The 19707-nt window shown below is 42.6% G+C and overlaps 1 protein-coding gene across 1 annotated transcript; it reads left to right on the top strand.

The window, feature by feature from the left end:
- Positions 1–7853: 7853 nt before the first annotated feature.
- On the top strand, positions 7854–10527 carry LOC133806220 (protein FAR1-RELATED SEQUENCE 5-like). The gene is made up of 2 exons (XM_062244346.1): positions 7854–9175; positions 10443–10527. The coding sequence occupies exons 1-2, from the start codon at positions 7854–7856 to the stop codon at positions 10525–10527; spliced, it is 1407 nt and encodes a 468-aa protein (XP_062100330.1).
- Positions 10528–19707: the final 9180 nt, after the last annotated feature.

Below are 19707 nucleotides of genomic sequence, written 5' to 3'. Positions count from 1 at the left end.
TCAGGTACTTCTCCTAATACTTTATTGGTTTTGATATAAATAAATAGTCTTCATAAAAAATTTCCTATCTGCCTCGATAGGATTCGATAGGCCTCGATTGGCCTCGACACAGTAGTCAATCTGTCTTGATAAGCCTTAATCTGGACCCATCGAGGAAAATCGAGTCCTATAGAGGCAGATATCGTTATGTATTATTATGAACCTATCAAGTCCTATCGAGGCATATATCATTATGTATTATTCTGGACCTATCGAGTCCTATCGAGGCAGATTTTTTTAAGTATTATTTTACCTATCGAGGCCAATCCAGGCCTATCGAGGCATATTTGGTTAAGTATTATTTTTTACCTATCGAGGCAGTTTTATCGAGTTTTTTTTAGGCTGACAGATTCTGTGAATTTAGTAGTTTTTTATTTAATAACTTTATCAAAAAAGAATGTTTGATAAAAAAAACCATATACAAAACTAACTATATACTATACTATACAAGAGGTGTATCAATAAAATGTAAAGAGCATCACGGTGACAAATTATGATAGAATAGGTCCACACACCACTTGGTCCTGAAATGCTGCATGTTCTCATCGATAACGGTATCGAGTGGCAGCCTGGAAACCAAATGCTCGATATGTTTGATGGCAAACATACCACAATCCCCACTGCATATAATCGATTGTGTGTCAATACAAGATAAAAATTACTTTAATATTCATATTTCAAAAAAACACTAATTAAATGGGAGAATACCTTGTCTTAGTCTAAGGACAGTTCTCAGGAGAAATATGACAATACGAAAAAGGCTTTGCTTTCTGCTCAGGATATGTTAGGAGGTCATCATGGTCGCCAAACATGCCAAAATACCACAACAACGAAGGCAAAAATAAGCACCAAGGCTTGATCACTTCCTCCAAAAGAGTCAAACTAAGCACGCTAAGGTTGGAATCATAAATGTTGATGCACCACAATTTAATGGAGACTTCAATGGAAATCCAATGCGCAACTTGCTCGACGTGCAAGGAAAAATATACTTCACTCACATTGTCTTAGGATACGAGGAATTGATTATCATCGCTCTTCAGCATTTTCAGCACATCTTCGTCCCATGTATACTTAGTGTCGATCTCTTTGAAATGATTCCAACAACCTAGACATACTTGGGGGAAGGTGGTGTTCATGATCGCAGCATCCTGCCAAAATGCAGCATGATAAAAGTGGCGTCGACGTCGTAGCATGTGTAGAGCGGCATCAATATGCTGTAAAAACATGAAAATTCGTTAGTACCATCAACATATTTTATGATTGAATTGAAAACATAAATGTAATTTACATACCGAATCCCAAAGCCAAGTTTGAACCATGTGCAACTGCAAGAACCATGCCACACCGTGCGTCCCAGTATGGACGTTCTGATCCCTCTTGTTGTCGATCTTCCCGATTATCCACTTATGGAAGCTCTTCTCCTACAGTGGGTCACACTTCCTCAAGGGTTCAATAACTAGCCCCTGTTTATCTACTCTCATCCTCTTCGTTGGGTCGATGAAGTCATCAAAATGCTTGGGCCTGCGTTTCTTCCTGACACTTCAAGGCTAGCTGCCTCTTCAGGTTGTAGTACTCATACACTGGGACTGTCGACATCAATGGAAACAAGAGATGTCTAGGCTTATGGAGTGGAGGGTGGATCACTGGGCTCGTAGTCCTCATGCAAGATATCAGACTCTATATCTGATTTTAAGTGGGTGGATCGATCTGAGACCACTAAAATCAGCTGTGCCAACTGAGCCATGATCGTAGTCTGATTCTGAAGTAAGATTGTATGGCCCTCCTCAACCCTTTTGAGCCTCTGCATCAACTGCTCATAATCAGGCTGGGCAACCTGACTAGAGGAAGGTGCACAGGCCTGTGAAGTGCCCTCCTCAACCCTCGGGACATCCTTGTAAAAAATAAAAGCTTCATTTGCAACCTCTGCCAGCTTCTCTACCTCCTTCTTAGGCACTACTTCCTCTGCTGCAATCCCAGTGTAACGCCTTGGATAACCAAGACCGTTACAATGTGTGTTTGAAGTAGTGCAAGACTTGCTAATCAAGTCATTTAGATCATAATGTGTAACTAAAGCATAACAAGCTAGGTTAAAAAGAATCTTGGTTATAAATGATTAAATTTTACTAAAATACATGTTTGATACATGGGATCCCAAAACAAGGTTTAAATAACGTAAATATAAAATTCATGTTAACAAATAGACAACCAAGCCACTCTAATGGCAAAATACATAATTTAGGTTCCCGTTTCTGTACAAATCCTCGACCATTGTGGCCGAGCAGCTGACAATGTACACCTCGCCCCCAGAGCTCTCCAACCCATGGCCAACTTGCCTTACCTGCACCATGTAGCACCCGTGAGCCGAAGCCCAGCAAGAAAACATAATCATAACATAACAATATTAACAGCTAACAGTTCACAGAGCATAGTCCAATAACCACAAAGTACTATTCGGTTCCATCGAGCCATAAAATTCACACAAGGCAACACACCGATCAATAATCACTAATCCAGCTCCAAATACTCATTAAGTCACAGACAATAATCCACAATCAACACATATTAAGCAATAACTAGGGTCAATGCCCCCAGGCTGCACCCTCTGTTTAACTCACTGCCTTTGGCTCGCTTAGGCCAACTCCAGTGACATGCCCACTGACTCCGGCCAGCTTAATCGAGCTCAGTGATTAATAAGCTGTCCTCGGATACCAGTGTCCGAGCCGCGCCATATGCGCAAGTGTGGATTTCAGCACCCTTAGGCCGTTACCACATGTCCCCGTGGAATAATACCACCTTATGACATTCATACGATTATAGGGAACTCTTAGTCCCAACATATTCACATGGTTTATTATGATCACATAAAATACATTCAAATATAGGGAACACTTAGTCCCATCCTATCCATATACACAGGTGCAGTTTTCTTACCTTAATGCCAAACGCTTCAATTAGAAAGGACGACCCCCGAGCACGATCCATTCCTGAGCCCTAGCTTATTACCTAGTCACAACCAAGATAATGGATTCCATTAATATTCACTTATAGGTTTTCGGGTACAAAACTAGCTTCAGGGAAAACAAATCCCACCAGGCACGGTGGTGAAATCGATCCCGAGAACTTTAGGTATGATTCCTATGCTTTAAAACTCCAAATGTTCAAGTATACATCTAGGGGCTGCGGGCCTTGAAGCCTAGCTGTGGCCCTGCACCAAAACAGAACCTAAGCCCTTCCTGGAAGAAGACACGCGCCGCGGCCCTTGCCTTGGGCGCCGCGGCGCTTGCCCCTGGCCGAGCCTCCCTGGCTCATCTTCAAGCTAGGGCTGCAGCACTCTAGAGCAGAGTCGCGGCCCTTCCCTTCGAACCTAGAATTTCCCCCATTTCTAACATCCAAAACCTCATTCAAACCCATTATAAACCATCCCATTAACACAACTCAATTACCCCAACACTCTAGCATTCTTCCAATCAGTAAAACCCAGCGGAAATCTAAGCTAAAACCCCTCAACACCTCATTTTAATTTATGAAGCTCTCACACCCAAGAACTTCAAAACCAGTCAGAAAATCTCAGAAATTCAAACATTAAAACCTTGATTCCAAACTCACCTTTGCTGCAGAATCAATCCCCCAAGTAAAACTGAGCTAACTCCCAAGCTTCAAGCCTCAATTCAACCCTTAAATGTCAAAATCCACATTCACTTCAAAACCCAGCATAAACACAGAATTTAACTACCATAAACACACTTATAGCTTACCTTGGTGTTGATTCTATTCCTTGGCTGATTCTTGAACTAAGCCCCAAAGATCCAGCCTCAATTTCCATAAATTCCCAGCTTGTTTCCCTTTAAATTTCAGTGTTTCTTTGCCTTGTTTTTCCTTGAGAGAGAGAGAGAGTGTAGAGCTGAAAAGAGTCGGTTTATTTTCCTCTAAGGGTTTCCTTAAGTTTATCTTATCTGCTAAGTTAATTCCCAAGGCTCGAGGTGCCGGAACCGTCCCCGAGGCCAAAACAGTAAAATTCCCCAATATTCTCGCCTAGACTTTCTAACCTCAAATATATCTCCATATATTTATTTTCATAACCCGATAGTCTAAATATCCACCTGATACCTGTAATATCCCTAATTTATCCAAAGTCAACTATTAAGCCCCGTTGTGACTTTTCCCGCTACCTGCTCCCTAGGATCGCCTCGTGCCGATAGTTACAAATGTACACACCTGCACACGTATATATATATATATATATATTTATCAATCTACCCACATAATAATGTGGTCTCAACAATTTATCACACACATTCACATTTATGCCCTAACGGCCAAAATTATGATTAAGCCCTTACCAGCCAAACAGGGCCCTCATTACTTATCCAATACCCATATTCATGCTTTCTACCATTAATTCCCTTAACCTCCAATTATGCTCTCCCGGCACACTAATCAAGGCCCTTAAGCCTTATTAGTAATTTTGGGTCATTACACCCAGCCTCCACTACAATTGATTCCAACTCAGGGAATAACCTGGAATCAACATCTGGGAGGCTATTGTAGTAGGCTACGTCACTGGGACGTGGCTTCAGCATGGAAAATACCACTAACTGCATGGTCGAATAACATGTGTCAGAAAAACCTTAATAAAATAAAATGTTAATCAATTAATGTGTGACATTTAACAAGATAAAGTGGAACTTACTAGACGCTTGGTGAACATAGGAACCAACTCAGCGGTCGAAATAGTGATATCGGTCTTCGTAGCCCAGCTAAGCATCCTGGGAATCTGGTTCCCACTATTCTCACCGTACTTACTCTCGATAGCTGGCATGGCCTCAAAAGCCCAGTACAAAAGTGCGGGGGCATAGCCATAGAAACTATACTTTGACTCCTATTTTTTTTGCTTGAACCCTCTTTCTTCTTCTCCTCATAATGCTTCAATTGTTTTTGCATGTCCTTTTGAACTCCTCTAATAACCTTCTTGAAGGACAACTTACCCCACGGATACTTGAAAAAGTAGTCAAGATCCTCAACCATCTTCAAGGACTCACCCCATATCTATGTTGTCTTCTTTGAGGCATTCAGTACCACCTCTATCAAATAGCACAAACCCAGCTGAAATGCATCTTCTAGGTTTGTCGAGGCCTTCAAAGCATCTTCCACTGGCCAAAACTAACCTTGGAATCACCATTAAAGTATTCTTGGATGATCTGATCACTTGAAAGATACTCTCTCAACTCATCTGGGGACAGGGTGTTCCCAAAATTTAGCCCGGTGACTAGGGAAAACTTTGCGATCCCAAATCTGTAAAAAGTGTTGCCCAACTAGAAGTGGCCCTCTTCAGCCTTCTTGCTTTCCACCTTCCGCAACATAAGCTAATGCAGTAGAACCCCATAAAAACTAAAGGGCTTAGCCTTGAAGAACTGTCTCAACGGGCATGCCTCTGCCTGTTCAATTAGCATGTGCCTCTTAAACTGCTCTATAAGGGTTTCCAAGTAAGCACTACCCCTATATGTGACACGACCAGGAAAGTGCTTCTTCCATGGTACAATGGAATCAGGCATCTGAAGAAAAAAAACAAAAAAAAAATGTTAAAAATATAATTTGAAACAATCTGGTAACTATCAAGGACCATCGAGGCATGCCGAGGCCCATCGAGGTTTAAAAAAATCAAACAACATATAAACCATAGAGGTCTGTCGAGGTATGTCGAGGCATAGGTAAAATAAAAAAAATACCCAATTCTATCGAGGCATATTGAGGCCCATGCAAAATCAGAAAATGCATAGTTCTATCGAGGCCCATGCAAAATCATAAAAATGCCTAATTCTATCTAGGTTTATCAAGGCCTCAACAATATTGATGCTAGGCACCACTAACGAGGCCTATCGAGGCATATCGAGGTAATGCAAAATCATAATATATCTAACTCTATCAAAGCCTATCGAAGCACATGCTAAATCAGAAATATGCATTATTCTATCGAGGCACATGCTAAATAAAAATTATGTCTTATTCTATCGAGGCCAAAACCTAACAGATACTATCGAGATATATCGATTTCTATCGAGGTGAATATAAATTTCGAAAAAAAAACCTGATTTTTTCATACCTCATCCCCGATCTATCCTATGAACAAAAAATTAACAAATAAACCAGACCCAGACAATTTATTGTAGAATAAACAAGTAAATCCCTCACATTTTCCTATTTCGGGGTTGTTTAGTCGATCTCGTGGGCTTTCTCGCCTACCCACCTACTCCGGCAATGGTTTCTTGCCACTTTCTGTGCTGCCGTGGTCGTGGAAGACAACGCCACAGTAAATGCGCGAAAGGAGAGTGAGAGTTTTTTGGGATTTTGGTTTTGGGACCGAGAATAGAGAAAGTCTGAGAGAGTAGAGAGAGAAAGTGGGAAACAAATGAGATGGATATTTTTGGAACCTATGGAAATACTATGATCAAATGCATATGTATACAGTGGGTAGAGTATTTTTGCTACGGTACCCCATTTAATGCATCAATAGTCAAATTTCCCTTTCCTTATTCAAAACTCCTCTCGATTGTTGCTAGGTTTTAAGTTAAATTCCATCCCAAACTTAGAAAATTACCAAACCAATCATGATAGGTGTAAGCACGCATGGCGTCCGAATCTCACACGTGTCCACGACAAAGGGGAATCAAGATCTCCTGTCAAATTATGGTGTTCCATAATGTGTCCAACCAGTATAATCTTGACACCTCATTTTATTTTTCTTACTTTAAAAAACGGTTACCTTCCCAAGTTTTCCGTTAATTTGTAGATGAGGTGTTAACTTGTTTTAAGGACTCTGTTAGTTTAGAAAAATATTTATTTTATTAATTTAAAAGTGTGTGAGATTGTGATAGGTCACACTCTTAAAATATTGAGATATAATTAAATACTATGACATTCCAAATATACGACTCAAACTTTTTTTATAATATAATATAAATCTAATAAAATCAATTTGAACCACCCATGATAAAAAAGTCAATTTAAACAAAATTTAAAACAGATAAATCATAATATCCTTAAAAAATGGACGTAACAATACTAATGAACGTTATTTTATTTCTATTGTATTTTTTATATAAAAAAAAGAATGATATAAATATATTATTAAAATAAAAGTTTATTTATTTATTTATAATTCTTAATTAATAATTTGTTCCCAACATCTTTGATCTAAACTTGACAAAAGCTGCACAGACTTCCAGACCTGCAAACTTTTGAAGGTATGTATATTTTGTTACAATTTTTAGTAATTGTTTCTTGTTCTTCTTTTTAATTATATTATTATAATATCTATGTTAGAATGATTAGTTATTAGATGTCAAAATTGTGATTATTACTCTTAGGTTTCGTCGTCTGTGGCTTTTAGCTTCTGGGTTAATTATTGTTAATATAGATAAATGAAGAATAGGTTTTCTTTCAAAAATTTAAAATAAAGAAAAATAAGATAACAAAATATTTAGCATATTAAGCTGCTCTTCTTGTTGTTTTTTTTTTCCTTTTCAAAAAAGCTTATTAAGTTTCACGTAGTACTTTTCCTTTAATTTTTTCTCACTTTAAAATTAATATTAATGTATGTTCTTCATTAAAATGCTAAATAGATATGAATGGTTCATACATATGGATAGTTTTTTAATTTATTGATTTGTTTGTTTAATTATGGTACTCATGAATTAAAAGCATATTGAGATGTTTATTTAATTTTTTTACTCATATTTACTATTATAGATTGTATTTTATTAAATTATTGTCATTTATATATTTATTTTGGTGATACAGAACATTATTTTGAAGTTATGAATATAGAATTTTATTCTTGTCGCAAATTAGAGTTTGAAAGGGGAGAAGAAGAAATCAATGAAGATAAGTTGGTAGATGATAACAGGAAGAGTATCGATGTGATCCATTCAGAAATATCCGAGAAATCAATTCCAAAAATTGGCATGGAGTTTGAAACTGAAGATGAAGCTTATAATTTTTACAATTCTTATGCTTATAAAGTTTGTTTTGGCATTAGAAAAAGTAAAGGATATAAAGATAAGCATGACGTGATGATAAATAGAACTATTTGTTGCTCTTGCGAAAGGTATCGTCAAAAAGATAAGCGAGATGTTATTGTGAGAGCTCATCGTGCTAAGACAAGGTTTGGATGTCTAGCACTAATGAAAGTCGATTGTCGTCAAAATGATAAATATCATGTTGTCGAGTTTAATCCTGAGCACACTCATGTGACATCAACTCCTACAAAAAGTCACTTACACAGATCACAAAGAAGATTGACTCCCGCCCTAGCTGCTGAAATAGACTTAGCTGATAGTTCAGGAATTGCTCCAAAAGAAAGTTGGGAACTAATGACAAAGAGCGCTAAAGGACGTGAAAGTCTCGGAATTACCCACGTTGATTATAAGAATTATTTAAGAACCAAAAGAACAATTCAAATGAGGTCAGGAGATACTGGTGGTGTTCTTGAGACTCAAGGGAAGCAATTAGAAGATCCTAACTTCTTCTATGCTATTCAAGTGGATGTAAATGAGTTAATAACAAATATCTTTTGGGCTGATGCAAAAATGATTATGGCATATTTTTATTTCAGCAATGTTGTTTCTTTTGACACTACCTATAAGAAAAATAAAGAAGGTCGGCATTTTGCTATGTTTCTTGGGGTGAATCATCATAAACAAACTTCTATTTTTGGGGCTGCACTTCTTTATGATGAAACTGCTGAATCATTCATGTGGTTGTTTGATACCTTTGCTAAAGCAATGTCAGATAAAAAACCAAAAACTATTCTTACAGATCAAGATGCGGCAATGGCAAAAGCATTGGCTTCTAAATGGCCAAAAACACATCACCGTCTATGTATATGGCATTTATATCAAAATGCAGCAAAACATCTTAGTGGTGTTTTCGAAAAAATTCGAGAATTTGATAAAGATTTTAGCAAATGCATATATGATTACGAAGATGAAGAAGCATTTTTACAAGCTTGGAATGAGATGCTTGAGAAATATAATCTTCAAGATAATGATTGGCTGAAGCGTACTTTTGATTTAAGAGAAAAATGGGCTTTGGTATATGGTAGAGAAACTTTTTGTGCAGACATGACTACTACTCAAAGGTTTGAAAGTATGAATAATGTCATAAAAAAAACTATGTTAGCTACAAGCATGATTTATTACGATTTTTTCAGCATTAAAACATCCAGCACATATATATACTCCAGCAATATTCAAAATGTTTCAAGCTGAGATATGTAATGCTTATGATTGTTGTTGACGCGGTTCTTCGCCAACAGGTAATTATACGAATAAATAGGATGGATTAGTGCTAATTGATAAACCGTAATATGAAAACAATTATATTCTGGATTTGAAAAACTAATAGCATGGGAAGATGGTCACTCCTTTCTTTTTAGGTGGTTCGAAGGTTCAAATCCCTCTAGTCCACTAGTCGATATTATTGATATCTCTTGACTATTTCTTATAGAGTGTTTCTTTACAAAAATATGCCAAACCCTTGCACTACCCAGGGTCTTGGTATTTATAGGAAGAAGATATATGGGTTGGAAATAGGGTCATCCCGTGATCTCTTTATCCTTCACGTCATCTCTGTGATACTGATGATTAATTCTTAAACCTTACAGGGAAGTGAGGTCTAATCAATAGGTAAGGATGGATAATGGGCCGCCTGGCCCAAATCAGATACGGGATATCCGAATGCGCACGTTTATATTGCGCGTCCGAGAAATCAGGAATAAAACAAACATGTGATGTCTGATATATGCACGTTTATATTGCGTGGTTGACTTTACAAGGATTCGGGTGTCAGATCTCTGCCGCATCACGAGCTTAATGTGGCGCCAGCTCGTGACACTCATACTGCTGATACGATGCCTTCGAGTAGCAGTTAACTCTCTAATCAGCTCGGGCTGGACAGATGGAGGCCCGTAACAAAATAGCTCCGGGTGGACGATTTACATGTGGCAGATCGAATTAGGCCCTTTTCTAGCTCGCCAATAGTGCGCGGATATTTAGGGCGTACATTTGCCCCCAAGCCCCTGCTCGTGACCCATGACGTCATCTGTGACCTTCACAGCGGGGGCTTTTAAGTTTCCCTTTCGACTCTTCATGTCCCGCCCACTACGTGGGTATCAGACACGTGGAGCGTCGTGGTTGGCGACTGTTCAGTATACGAGAATTGCATTAAATGGCCTAGCCTGCTTTCGACCGTCGTTTCTCCTCTCGAGTTATGACCCTCGTATCTCGCATTAATCTGATCGAACGGTCCTCGTTCCTTTATGTCTCATACGTATATATAAGGTTGGCCATCTTCCGTATTAGCCACCCTTCATTTGAAATTTTTTCCTCATTTTCTCTACTTTTTAGTCTCAGAAGTTTTTCTTCTTCTGATTATCATCCCAGAGATCCCTACGCTCTCGCCACAAGAGTTTCTTCACCAGTCCAGCTTTAAAGACTCCGCCAAGACTCCGATTCCTACGCCTTTTGTGACTTTCACACAGAAAATACACTGTAAGTCCTCTGCATGTTGCATGTTTTGATCTTTCCGTTTCTCTGTTAGGTAAACCTCTTTCTTAGTCGCACACTGTAGGTTTTTTTGGCTGGTTTTTGGTGCATAGGTTTTGATCCTAGGTATATCGACTATATGAGAACATGTCTAGGAATGTGATGTTTAGGACAAGATAAATTCTAGGTAATTTTTCTGGGTAACTTTTCTGGGTAGCTTTAGGGAATGCCTGTTTGGAAAAGGGAAGGTGAGAGGTTTCTAGGGTGCAAAACCGGGTAGCTTAGGGGTCATGCTTCCTAGGCGGTTTTGCTTTTTAAAACTTTCCCTCCAGCATTATCCTGACCCTCCTGACACACAGATCCGAGCAATCGGGGATCCATTGGAAACGTGGGCGTGTGACCATGGCAACGCGTGGCTTCACACACCGCGGGCTGAGATTACCTCAGCTCGTGTACAAAAATCACTTCTCGCGCTATATTCCCTTTTCTATTTTTAGGTCGCATATTTAAACTTTTCTTCATTCTTGTTCGTTAGGTGACCAGATGGAACCCAGGAAGAACGTACCCAAGAAGAGCACGGCTAACTCGTCATCCCAGCAGGCCAGCGAGGCGACGGGATTGCGGTGGATTCTCCCATCCCCCACTTCGGTCCCACGATGGAAAAAGAGGTCGAGGTGGGACCTGACGCCTTCTTTGAGGCAGAGATCCTGCTGTCCCATAACATCGAAATTGGGATAGGCGCTCTTGTTGCCCGACCTCCCCTTGAGGGCGAGAGGAGCTGCACGCCTCTCAACGAGGAGTTCGTAGCTTGGAGCGACGAACACCTCAAGGCCGAGGCCTTCCTACCTCTGGACCAGTACTTCACGGATTTCCTGAAGTACGTAAAGCTAGCTCCCTTCCAACTGCCACCTAACTTCTACCATCTGCTAGAGGGGCTGAGGTACCTCTTCCTGAGGCACAAGTGGGAGGTCCCTACACCAGCGAACATCCTTTTCTTCTTCTGCCTCAAAGCTAGCCTGGATCAACGGGGGCGAGGCGACGGGTTCTACTATTTGACCCGTTTTCCCAACTCTCCTGCAGTCATCGAGTTGCCCAGCCACCCCAACGACTTCAAGGACCAGTTCTTCATGTCGACGGGGTTTCGCAACTGCGAATACCACTACTTCAACCGTCCTCGTAAGTTCTCTCTATTCTTAGCTCGCAAAATCACCATATTGCTTTATTTCTTTTCGTGCGTATTGACTTGAACATCATCGTGCAGCCATTTTTGCGATGACGGCCAAATCGGTGACCCTTGGGGGTCGATACGATACCTTAGCGGGGCTCCCACCAAGTGAAAAAGACTACCGCCAGCTCGTATCTGATGAGACGATGCTGGCGAGTAAGTTAATTTCTCCGGGCCAGACTCTGTCCTTGAGGAGGCCACGAGCTATCCCAGTAGCTTGCGAGCTGGTGCCTATCCCCGAGGGGGATGCTGTGGACAGCGACGAGCAGGACGAAGAAGATGAGGTGCCGCTCATGCGATGAAAGCGAGCTCTTGAGGCTGCTCAGGGCCTCGACGTGGATCAGATTCAATCCGGGGCAGCAGCCGGCCCCTCCGGCCAAGGTAACCCATACCTGTTTAGGGACTTAGACAAGGCCGCCGCAGACCTAAGGCTTGCTAGGTATAACCCAAGCCAGCTCGTACATCGCCATCAAGATGACCTAGATCTTAACATAACCCTACTCCAGTGTGTAGATCAACTAGTGTTGCACGATGATATGGGCCGTCCTAGGGGCACCGTAGTAGTAGACAACACCCTGTCCTTTAGGTCAACCTTCTTTGAGGAGTACGGGACCAGCCTTAGGTCGTGGCCCTCCCTTCTGGAGGGTGTAATCGCTCCAGGGCTTAGGCAATATGTAGAGGAGTCCAGTCCTGAGGCGGATCCGGACCCAGAGCCCTCTCTCATCCGTGAAGTAATAAACTTAGACTCCCCCATAGAAGCTCCGAGGCCAGAGGTCTTGGCAATAGATTTCTCCTCTAGCTCGGAGGGTAGGACCTTTTCAATACACCTTTAGATTTTTCTTGTAATAAAGTAACCTTACATGTATACTAACGTTCCTTACTTTTTGTTTCAGGCGAAGAGATGGCACAGCCCGGAGACAACGTCCTACGATCAATCTTCTAGGGGGGGAATCCTCCCTCAGGATCCTCCGGGCCACTGGTCAAGAAACCCCGGCTGACCAAGAAGACTCCTCCTGCCGGGACCACCTCCAAGTCTCCCGCCAAGGGGAGGGGCCAGGTCCCTGCAGCCACAGAGAACATGCCCCCACCTCCCCCACGACCTCCAGCCCCTACTCGGGAACAGGAGGCACCAGCATGAACCCCGCCAGTTCCCACTCCCACCGTGCGCATCTCGGTTAACACCGAGGCTCTGGAGAAAATCCCTGAGGCCTTCCGAGGGACGGTCTATGAGACCGTGACCTATACGGTGGAGCATTATTACAATGCCACCCCGAGGGACTTGAGGGAGATCGAGACGAGGAGCCCCGAGAATGTCATGGAGTCTTCGCTGGGGATGACCCTCACGATAAGTTTACTTAGTTAAATTTATTTGCTTTCTTCCCAGCACGTTCCTTACTATCTATGTCTTTGCAGGCAGCTTTGGCTCTACACCGCAGCATAGCTCGGTCTAGGGCCAGGATTGACGAGATCAGGGGCGAGTTCCAGACTGCTCAGGTCGCTCTCGCATCTACCCAACAGCAAGAGCAAAGTGCCAAGGTTGCCCTGACGGCTGCCAAAGAAAGTGAAAAGGCCGCACAGGTCGCCTTGGCCGCTGCAAAGACTTAGCTCGAGGAGGCCAAGGCTAAGCAGTTGGAGGCCGAGGCCGCCATCGTGGCAGAGAGGGTGTCTTCCAGCTCCTCCATGGAGGCCATGCTCTACCATTGCTAGGCCTTCAACCAGGATGGCGACTTCTCCTTTTTGGCGCTCGAGGTGTGGGAGCCATTCCTTGAGAAGTTCAAAGCCCATCTTCAACAGGAGCCTCCTTCTGAGATTGGGGAGACTTCTATTGCTGGCGAGCAAGAGACCGAGGAGGTGACCTCATCGGAGCGGCCTGGGGGGCCTAGTATTTTTTGTATTTTTCTTTTTTTTTATTTATCTGTAATAATTTATCACGAGGTTTTTCCTCCTCGAGACAATTGATTCCAGTTACCCTGAATTTCATCACTTATTTTTCTTTAATATGATGTGATTGATAAAAACCTAGTTCGCGTTAGTTTATTGACTTTTTCCTCGAAACTACAAAGCATTGCCAGTCAATTTTAACCAACTTCTAAGTTTTTGGACCTGGTTATGTCCAGGACATTAATTTTTTAAAAAGCTTAGTTCGCGTTAGTTTTATCGACACCCCGTGTTCTTTAGGAAAAATACTGAATTAATCAATTTAACTAACTTCTAAGCTTCGAGACCTGGTTGTTTCCAGGACATTTATTTAAAAACTTAGTTCGCGCTAGTTCTATCGACACCCCGTGTTCTTTAGGAAAAACACTGAATTAATCAATTTAACTAACTTCTAAGTTTCAGGACCTGGTTGCATCCAGGACATTTATTTAAAAACTTAGTTCGTGTTAGTTTTATCGACACCTCGTTCTCTTTAGAAAAAACACTGGTTAGTCAATTTAACTAACTTCTAAGTTTCGAGACCTGGTTGCACCCAGGACATTTATTCAAAAACTTAGTTCGCGTTAGTTTTATTGACACCTCGTGCTCTTTAGGAAAAACATTGGTTAGTCAATTTAACTAACTTCTAAGTTTCAGGACCTGGTTGTATCCAGGACATTTATTTAAAAACTTAGTTCGCGTTAGTTTTATCGACACCTCGTGCACTTTAGGAAAAACACTGGTTAGTCAATTTAACTAACTTCTAAGTTTCGGGACCTGGTTGTATCCAGGATATATGCCCCCCAAGTAAACAGAAAGGGATCTTTCTTGGTTACTTGGATCACGCTCTTCTAACACTACCCGCATACAGAAACATACAACGATATACAAAAGTACTTCTCATTTTTTAATAAAATAAGGTGGCTTTCATAATTAAGCCTTACAAAAGTACGACTATTGATAATATTTCTTTAGGTGTATAGCGTTCCATGTCCGTGGGACTGCTTCTCCATTAGGCCGAGCTAGTTTACAGGGCCATTCCTTCACAACCTCTATTATCCGATAGGGTCCTTCCCAGCTTGGTCCCAAGACTCAATCCTTGGGATCCTTACCGGCTAAGAAGACTCTTAGGAGCACCAGGTCGCCTAATTTAAAGATGCGTCTCTTGACCTTTGAGTTGAAATAATGAGTGATCTTTTGTTGATAATGCACGAGCTGCAGCTGTGAAGATTCTCATTTTTCGTCAATTAGGTTGAGGGATGCGCTGAGCAATTTGTCATTCTGGTCTCGGTCAAATGCCTAATGTAACGACCCAAAATCGCTAATAAGGCTTAAGGGCCTTGATTAGTGTGCCAGGAGGGCAGGTTGGGATTTATGTGTGATTTTATGAGTTAAATGCATGGTTATAATTTAAAGCATGTTATATGACTAATTGAACAATCGAGATGCATGACTACGTGGTTAGTTTGCATGATAGGGGTAAATTGGTAATTTTAGCCCGCTGAGGGCATATATGTGATAATTGTATTCTGTGAATCGTACCACGTGAGTGTGGTGTTATTGTTGTGATGCACGTGCCGAGACGGTCCTAGAGAGCAAATTAACTTAAGAGACACAACGGGATTTTGTACCCGGCTCGGGAGGAGCCTAGGGGTACCTCGGGAATTTTATGGTTAAGTAGAGAATTGGCGGTTAATGGTTATTGGAGATTTAGTAACCTGGGTAACCATTAGTTACTGCTGAGAGTAACAAGTTTAGGTGAAAGAAATGGTAGAATTGCAATATTAGTGAAAGGACTAGAGTACCCTTGAGGAATTAGTTGAGAAAGGATCATTTGGAGGGGTAGCATGGTCATTTGGCAAGGGTAATAGGCAATTCTCAGCTGGGTTTTAGTGGGTCACGGTTTGGGTATTTAGGGTCATTTGATGCCTTGATAAAATGGGAAGAGAAGAAGAAGAAAGGAGAAGAGGTGTAGATGGGGCTGAAGTTTTGAGACCTAGGAGGAGATTCAAAGGGATTTGAAGCAACCAAAAACCAGATTTGAGCTAGGACTACTCAAGGTAAGATTTATATTCTGTTATTTCTTGGGTTCAAGGTTGATTTCTCAAATTTTTAGTGTGGAATTTAAAGATAGAATGGTTGGTTTAAAGTTTGAGGAATTTGAAACTCTAGATGAGATTTTTAAGTGTGATTGTGTTTTGATCTTGATACTAATGTTTATGGGTTGATTGAATGGTCTACTTGGGGTTTTGATATGGTTTTGGGGCTTAGGTTTGAGTTTGGGATGACTTGGGATTGTTTTAGTTCGGGAAAAACGCAAGAGAAAACCCAGAAAATCTGGGTTCGCGTATGAGCGCCGCGGCCCTGTTCTTGGGCGTCGCGGCGCGAGGTTACATCAGGAGGAGGTCAGGCTGCTGGGCGCCGCGGCCCTTGAGGGGAGTGCCGCGGCGCTAGGCCATTTTCAGGGGTTGGAAATTTGCATTTTTGAGCTTTTGCTCCGGGGGTTCGGGGGGTGTTTCCGATGAATTGTTTTAGGGATTTGGGAGTCCCGAGAGTGTGGGATTGGTCCCGGGAAGCGGTTTTTGGTTTTGATTTGTGTTGAGGGTGTTTCTTGTGTGTTGTGACTAGGTTATTGGAGAGGCTCGTGCTAGAGGACCGTGCTCGCGGCGTGAGTGCATCAGGAGGCTCGGAATACAGGTAAGAAAACTATATCACCCGTAGGATAGGGCGTGGGCCCATAGTGTGATTGCAGGGCACGGCCCTATATTGCATGATGAGATGATTGCCGGGCATGGCCCTATATTGCATTACATGTTAGGGTGTAGACTTAAATGAATTAATATTCGTTGGAATGTTGTTGTGTTATACTATATGTGTGATTATAGTAAATGGAACGGCAAGGGCCGAGAACGGCATAGGCTGGGTACGGCAGCGGGACCGGAAGTAACACCTAGCACATGGGATGCTATAGTCAGGGCAGGGCTCGGTGGATACATGAGTTATCCTTACGGTGAGAACCGATACCCCAGGGCTTTGGTAAGGTTTCTGGGGCGGCATGGCCGTGTTTTGCTTAGTCTAATGGTTGACTTGTTTATTTGTGGATCATCTGTTATGATAAACTGTATACATTGCATATGTTATGTTCTGCATGAGTTTTCTTGCTGGGCTTCGGCTCACGGGTGCTCTGTGTTGCAGGTAAGGGCAATGTCTGAGTCAACCAACCATGAGTACGGAGAGCGTGAAGCGACGCGTACATGTTTGACCTGCCCGACTGCTTTGGTTGGGGGTTTATTCGAAAATGGCTGTAATAATCTATGATTTTTATAACTGATCAATTGTAAACTTATTTTAAGATGTAAATAGTTTTCAAACCTTATTTTGGGATCCCAAATGTTTAATACTAGAAGTTTTATTGAAACAACGCATTTTTCTAAGATTACAGCCTTAACTTTTAATTAGTCACACTTTTGTTTCAAAACCTCGGTTAGCGAGTTCTTTGCACACTGTTTTGTCTTAAAACTCACTTAGTAACGGCTCTAAGGAAGTAGGGCGTTACACCTAAACTCTATGCGAGGCTATCTTTGCTTCGACAAGAAGGACGGCCTTGCTCCCGAAATTCAGGGAGAAAGGATTGTGACTCGTCGAAGTTCGGTTCGAGGTCCGGTACGTCCACAGCACCTGAGGGAGTTGTTCAGGCCAAATCCCTTGGCTTCATCCAACCTCTTCTTAAGGCTCGCTTTTAGTGTCTTGTTCATAGCCTCGACCTGTCCATTAGCCTAGGGGTAGGCCACGGAGGAAAAACTTGTAATTATGCCGTGCCTCTCGCAGAATTCGATGAAGAGGTCGCTATCGAACTGGGTTCCGTTATCCGACACGATCTTCTTTGGCAGCCTGAATTGGCAGACAATATTCTTAACCACAAAGTCGAGGACCCTCTTTGATGTAATCGTCGCCAGGGGCTTCGCTTCTTCCCATTTCGTGAAGTAGTCAATAGCCACCACCGCATAGCGAACTCCTCCTTTTCCCATGGGTAGGGCACCAACTAAATCAATTCCCCAGACCGCGAATGGCCACGGGGACGAGATCATCTTCAGCTCGACTGGAGGGTCTCGGGCAACCATGGTGAACCGCTGGCACTTGTCGCACTTTTGGACATAAGAAATCGAGTCCTTCGACAGAGTGGGCCAATAATATCCATGCCTTAATATCTTCAAGGCCAGGTTTTGCCCCCCAGCGTGATCTCCACAAAATCCCTCATGCATCTCCTGTAGAATAGTTTTTGCTTCGCCTGGCAGAACACACTGCAGAAGAGGTAAAGAAAAACCATGCTAGTACAACGTCCCGTCTACCAACGTATACCTCAGAGCTTGGTAAAGTATCCTCCTCGCGTCGTTTCACTCCTCAGGTAACTTTCCTGTTGTGAGGTAATCGACTATGGGAGTCGTCCAGGTCGGCCTAGCGTCGATCATCTAGACCTCTCCCTCGGTTTCCTCTATGCTTGGCCTTTCCAAGAATTCCACCGGTACCAGGCCCAAGATTTCGGCCTCTCCGGACGTGGCGAGCTTTGCTAAGGCGTCAGCATTGGCATTCTGCTCCCAAGGTATCTATTCAACTAGGCTATGCTCAAATGCGGACAGCTCCTTTTTTACCTTGTCTAGGTAGGCCGCCATCTTGGTTCCCCGCGCTTGGTATTCTCTTGATACCTGATTTACCACGAGCTGGGAATCGCTATAGCACTGGACGAAGCTGGCCTTCAGCTCATGAGCCACCCTTAGCCCAGCCAATAAATCTTCGTACTCGGCCTCGTTGTTGGATGCTTCGAATCTGAACTGCAACGTGGAGTGGAAACGATGTCCCTCCAGAGATATCAAAATGACTCCAGCTCCGGATCCGTTCTCGTTAGACGAACCGTCCAAAAAGACTTTCCATGAGGCTCGTACCGGTTCTTCCACTGGTTCCAGTTGGAATCCCGTGCATTCTACTACAAAATCATTCAGAGCTTGGCTTTTGATCGCAGTTCGCGGCATGTACAGTATCTCGAATTGGCTAAGCTCGATAGCCCACTTCAAAAGACGCCCCGATGCCTCAGGTTTCTGCAAAACCTGCCTTAAAGGTTGATCAGTTATGACGTGGATTGAATGGGACTGGAAATACGGCCTGAGCTTTCTAGAGGCCATGATAAGGCAGAACGCCATTTTCTCCATCATCGGATATCTAGACTCGGCTCCGAGAAGCCTCTTGCTAATGTAGTAGACCGGCTTCTGAGACCGATCTTCCTCACGAACCAGCACGGCGCTGGCTGCGTCTTCTGTTACAACTAGGTAAAGAAAAAAGAGGCTCTCCTGCTGTTGGCTTAGATAACACGGGCGACTCAGATAAATGTGCTTTTAGGTCGAGGAAAGCACGCTCACACTCATCGGTCCACTCAAATTTTTTATTTCCCCGGAGCAGGTTATAGAATGGCAAACACTTGTCGGTTGATTTAGAAATGAACTGATTAAGGGCTGCCACCTTTCTTGTTAGACTTTGGACGTCTTTTCACGACCGGGGTGATGGAATCTCGAGTAGCGACCTGATTTTATTGGGGTTCGCCTCTATTCCTCTGGTGTTGACTATGAAACCCAAAAAATTTCCTGACGCTACCCCAAAGGTACACTTTTGGGAATTCAGCCTCATGTCGTACTGTCTTAGAATCTTCAAGCACTCCTTCAGGTTGGGGACATGGGTGCAGAACTCATGGTTGAGGTTCTGACTGATCGATTAGGTCTGGGGCACCGCACTCCCGGTGTCGTCCTGGCCCATCATGTTGATCCGCCTCGTTACCATGCCTCGAACGAGTAACCACCATGATCAGGTTTTGGTGATAGCACCAATCTAAATCCTCTCAATGAAAGCACCAAACTGTTGACGCGGTTCTTCGCCAACAGGTAATTATACGAATAAATAGGATGGATTAGTGCTAATTGATGAACCGTAATATGAAAA

This window comes from Humulus lupulus, chromosome X, assembly GCF_963169125.1.
Source record: "Humulus lupulus chromosome X, drHumLupu1.1, whole genome shotgun sequence".
NCBI lineage: Eukaryota > Viridiplantae > Streptophyta > Magnoliopsida > Rosales > Cannabaceae > Humulus > Humulus lupulus.
This window is presented reverse-complemented; position numbering and strand designations above follow the sequence as displayed.

What these genes read in the sequence shown, in the direction of transcription:
- LOC133806220 (XM_062244346.1), top strand. Translation starts at nt 7,854, where the DNA reads ATGAATATAGAATTTTATTCTTGTCGCAAATTAGAGTTTGAAAGGGGA. An exon ending in GACATGACTACTACTCAAAG is followed by an intron (nt 9,176 to 10,442) that starts GTTTGAAAGTAT and finishes TCTACTTTTTAG; the next exon opens with TCTCAGAAGTTTTTCTTCTT.